At 39.2% G+C, this 5,392-nt stretch overlaps 1 protein-coding gene across 1 annotated transcript; it reads right to left on the reverse strand.

Annotated features, from left to right (window-relative positions):
* Positions 1-547: 547 nt before the first annotated feature.
* On the reverse strand, positions 548-3,370 carry LOC104945211 (cadherin-1-like; the record flags this gene model as incomplete). The annotated part of the gene is made up of 3 exons (XM_010770845.1): positions 3,215-3,370; positions 1,441-1,596; positions 548-724 (listed from the first exon to the last, which is right to left on the reverse strand). Coding segments are annotated over exons 1-3 (489 nt in total), but the record flags the coding sequence as incomplete, so codon positions are not given.
* Positions 3,371-5,392: the final 2,022 nt, after the last annotated feature.

The following is a 5,392-nucleotide window of genomic DNA, read 5'->3' on the forward strand; positions in this document are numbered from 1 at the left end:
CATTCCTCATTTCGCTCAATTTAACACTGTCTTTTCAGTGGGCTGATTCTGTGAGAACAGAACCATCTACAGGCCTGGCATATGTACTACAGCGTCTCCAGCGCTTTCCAACGGCAATGTCCGTGGCTGTCTCCTCCTGATTGGTGGAGTTGGCCCAATAGCCGTAGCGCCACTTCTGTGACGTCATAGAAGTGTTCAAATCTGGATCAGTCTGTATCAGATACGTTGCAGCCCCTTTTTAAGAGATTTGGGTATGGAGGAAAATAGAGAGGGTTGTGTTTTCTGACACTTGGTGAGTTCCCTGGAACACCGGGGACACATATTCATGTAGAAAAGACGTACAAAAGTGCATTTTGCATGATAGGTCCCCTTTAAGTTTTAAATAAAGGACTTTTATTGTTTTTAATTTTGCTTTACTGATTTAACTCAAACGTCAAGTATGTGAGTACTTTTACCTATTCTGATGTGGACTGTGTTTTGGTCACATTTGATTGACAGCAGAAATAAACAGTAACATATTTCTGAGTTGTTTCCATCATTCTCTCACAGCAGCAGGCTGATATGTGTTCAACAATGTGACGCTACCTGGTTTGCTTTCCTCTGTGATGTTGCCCATTTGCAGCTCAAAATAAGGAGGGTTGTCATTCTGGTCCAGAACCGTGAATTCCAGTGGGACATCATCCTCGGCTTTCGTCCCGTCTTTGAACCTTGCGATCCCTGTTAGCTGCATGCGTTACATGAAGAAACACTTTACTATTGATCTTTGAAGATAGATACAGACACCCAAACCTCAATTCAATGTTGTTTAACTAGATTTCTTCCAGAGCATTTTTGAGCAGGTTTGTTCAGAAGAAAGACAATGAACTGACTGTGGATGTCACAGCTGTCACAAGAAGCCAAGCCTCTTCAAATACATACCTATTAAACTAAACTGTTATGCGGAAGCATATTTCGTCCCTATGGCGCTTGGTTGTCACAAATGCGTTTCTTAAGGTCTGTGGGAATTTAAGCCAGGTAACTTCCTTGTTTAAACTTTACATACAGGTTAATTGCTACATTTATTTGAAGCTTCGTTAACATTACAAATCTGCTTGCACAAAACTTTGACAATCATCTGAAATATTTGGGCGTTACTAGTGCCTTCTTTATTTGTATTCTCTTTGCTGCTGTCACGGTTTTTAATCACTGTTTTAATCCCTGCTTACGTGTATTAGTTGTTATTTTTAAATGCATAGAGAAGCCTACCAAATCTCATCTATAGTATCTCAAGTATAATGACAATTAACCTCTTTTGATCTGATCTGAAAGAAAAGTCCAAAACAATACATGCACAAGGGTAGGCTAGTGACATTCAGTAAAGCTTTGTGACTGAAGGAACGTGAGTTTTATTCTCCCACCAGTCTTCGTCAAGTTTCAGTAGAACTTTAAAGAAAGACTTACATTGTAGAATTGGCGTTTCTCCCGGTCCAGTAATTGAGTGATGCGTACAAACCCAGTGCTTCGGTCCACCACAAAGAGATTTAAGGGTTCCTTGTCAGCTCCTTCTCCAGTCAGGAAATAGTCCAACAACTCACCTATGTCTTTATCAGAGCGTATCTGACAACAAGACACAGACAGAGGAATCATGGACTTGCTATTCAGGTTTTCCTCTCCTGTAATGTGTTATTTAGGTTTTTGTGAATGTGAATGGTCTGCAAAGGCTACAATCCCGGAGTTCCCTCTAGAGGGAGTTTCTCTCCCCCAAATGTCCCCATCTGCCTGCCATTAAAAAAATAAAGACCTTTTGTCATGTCACAGGAGAGGGACACAATACAAATATGAACCTTTGCATAATAGGGCTTCTTTAACAATGTTATGACAATTGCTATTTAAATGTTCAATTCAAACGCTTGTTTTGGCTATTGTTGAACCAATAGCACCTTTGAAGGAGACGCCAACCCAAGCGTTAAAACCAAAGTTCTATTAAGAATCTTTCAATATTTTATTCAGGACGATAACATCCATATCCTGTGTAATGTAACTACAGTAATACAAAGTGAGTTGATTGAAACTGTAACTAAACCTCAAAGTTCAGTCCACTATTAGTGTTGCAGGACATTCAACCTAAGCCACTTTGGTTTTGGACAGTTAACAAATTAATTAATTAATTAAGGCTGATCATTACGTTTTTTTAATTAATATTATTATTTTAAAATTCTGTTGCTCCCTGGCTCTGAATACACATACAGACAAACCATGGGTCACAGGAGGGGTGGATGTTGATCAATATTGGCTTAGGATGGGCGTCATTACGTGTCTCAACCAATGAGAGCATTTGGGGCGGGCCTAAGACTGCTGCAGCGCTCACATGACCGAAACAGAAGAAAAGTGGCAGGAGAGAAACATGTGACATCTCTTCCAGACGGCGGAGCTGATAGAACCAGTTATTTGTAAACACTGCAAAGTTTAATTTTCTTCTCACTGGACTCTGAGGGTAGCTTGTTTTTCTTTAACTAGATCAAATGTAAAGTGGCACATAGCTTTGGTTTTATATTTGATTTGATTACATTAATTCATGTTGAAGTTGAGATTTACAAGAAATATTTTTAACTGTTTCTGTGTTTACATACTGCTGTTAAAAAGCATATTATTTGTTTAAAGCGTTTGCAAAATAAATGTTATTGCACTTTTGTTATAGCAGTGCTTTTAAAATAAAAGTGCGCATTACACTGGTTTTGAATTCATTATTGAATTTTGCGCATTAATCGAAGAAAATCATGCGATTAATCACGATTCAAAATGGTAATCGTTGCCAAGCGCTAATTTATAGCAATAAATATGTATCGCTCTGCACAAATAAAAGTGAATAACATGTTTGCTTGGGGTACATATCTGTACTCATAAATCACCAATGCAGGCGTGGCTTCTCTAATAATACATACACTCAGATGTTATAGGTACACTATGTTCCCATACCCTATTTTTTTATCTCAGCGTTTTCTTGGGAACGTTCTGTTAAAACGTCACCTCTTTAGCCTGTACTGCAGCCCAGGGCCAAGTCAGACAATAGCAGCATCGCTGAGGACTGAAACAAGTTTAAACAGGTTGGCCCACTGCAGGCAAAGTGGTGACAGAAACAAGTGTTTCTATTTATTTTTTTAACATTGAAGCTCATCCAGTCTACACATTATAATGACTGTGTATGCTAATTGTTCGAAATAATATTGGATCAAACCTTGGCAATGAATTCCTTCTGTCGGTAGTCAGTGTTTTCCATGAGCTTGGTAGGAGGGATGAGCCACTCCCTCTTCTTCCTCCTCAGGGTCTTTTGCCTTCTCGGCCCTGACTCGGCACTGAGCACCTGAAAGGAAACCACACATAACAATTTCATTTGCGTTTGAATGTTTCATTTTCTGCCAATATACATATATGAAATAACATTTTTAAACTCTTCACACAGTCAGCAACATCAAGGTGTGAAACAGGGCAATATGATTATATATGACTTTAGTTATGAGTGATTCTTCCTTCCTCTTTAGAATTAAGAGCTCCAATAAAAAGCTGCTAAAATATATTTCAACGCTATATCACCAACTACATTTAAGAAGCTTGAATTTAAACATGAACCACTATTGGGAGCTAATTATTAAGAATAAAGGTGATGTGAGGGGCTTTAATGACGACAGCACAGATCAATGTAGTTGATCAGCCACAGCATGAATGTGTGGGAAAGGAAATCAGGAAAAGCATAAGCTATGGTTCTGGTTGTGAGGCAGTGGCTTCTGTGTTCAGTTCACTTTCTATACGTCGCACTGGAAAATATCATCAGAGAACACACAATTATTTCTATAGCTATGCTGAAAATACACAACTGTTCACCTCCCTAAGACCAAATGATATCAACCCTATCAGTAAACTGGTTCAATGCACATTAAGCAAATACAAACATATGCTGTAATTCAGAGAAAGGTTCAAACAATGAGAGAGAAACAGAGACGAGTTGAATAACCAAAAGTCCGTAGCCAAGCCCCAAACTACAACTCTAAGCATGCCTCTAGATCCAGATCGGAATTTTGAATCAACACAACATTAATGCCACATTTATACCAGCTTAGAAATTGTATTTGCTTCAGTTCAACCAATTCTCTCTGAAAGACATAGTGAGATAATTATACCTGTCTTTTTACTAGCAGGCTGGTTTAGTGGAATGTTCATACATGTTTTTACTCAAGAAAAAAAGCAATAAATCATTTAGAGATTGTTCAGCGGCATGTCTACAGAGCAAGACCACAAAGAAAGCACCAGATTTGAAGTTATTTTAAGTTGTGTTCAAAAGCTCCATTGGACTCCCTTTACCTAAGCATCCTCTTATTCTTAATCAAATATATATAATTCTTTCTTCCATCTTTTACTGTGCTGAGCCCTTCGATGTAAGTTCATGTGTTTGTTTTATGTAGCACCCTATAGATAAATAAAGTGTGTGTTTTTGGTTGTGAGTGTTTGTGTGGGTTATTGGAGCTCTCATGTTGTTATGTCAAACATACAAATCAACTTCTGATTTAGTGTGTCAAAAAACAGCCACGCCAACATTTTCAGACAGTGACGAATAAGTGACATCATGTTACAAGACAAAGTGACAGACACCCATCCAAGTTAGAATGAATTCAACTTTAAACAAAACATGCACATAAAGGAAATACTGATGATACTTGCATGACGAACAGCGCTTTCATTCAAATGGTATTCAAAGCACACGCAACACAACTGAAGCAGTGACCAATTTTAAAGAGGGGTACAAGGTCAGTGTTACCCCTAGAACCAACCATGAACTGAAGCCAACACATTTTCATATTTCTATCTACACAAAAATCTTTTTTTGGTTTGCTTTCTTTGATTCATTTGTGTCCATTGTGTTTGACACATGGAGGGCTGGGAACACCATGAACCACCATGTGTCATCTTCATGACATCACACATATTATGAAAGCCAAAATAGGGTAAAAAAATTCCTTTTTATGTTTAGTATTGTCTGTCAAATCATTATCAATGCTTGTCTGTCAAAACCTGGCATACTGTACACGAGCATGCTGCTGAATACAGTAATAACAGTGTAAGCATGAATGTTTCTAGGTGTGCTTTGGAATCATTAGTAAATACACTGGCTCCCCGTGGAACTGAGGATCGAATTCAAGGTCACCGTCCTCACCCACCAGTGTATCCATGGAACTGCCCCTCCCTACCTCAAGGCGCTCCTCACCTCCTTGCGGACCACCTGCTCCAGCAACTCCAACCTCCTCAGACCCCCCAGGACTAAGCTCCGTACTATGGGAGACCGGGCCTTCTGCTCGGCTGCCCCCAGTCTGTGGAACGCTCTCCCGACCACGTGAGAAGACCACAGACCGTGGAGGCTTTT

Source organism: Notothenia coriiceps, unplaced genomic scaffold, assembly GCF_000735185.1.
Source record: "Notothenia coriiceps isolate Sejong01 unplaced genomic scaffold, NC01 NC01_scaffold00009272, whole genome shotgun sequence".
In the NCBI taxonomy this organism is placed as follows: domain Eukaryota; kingdom Metazoa; phylum Chordata; class Actinopteri; order Perciformes; family Nototheniidae; genus Notothenia; species Notothenia coriiceps.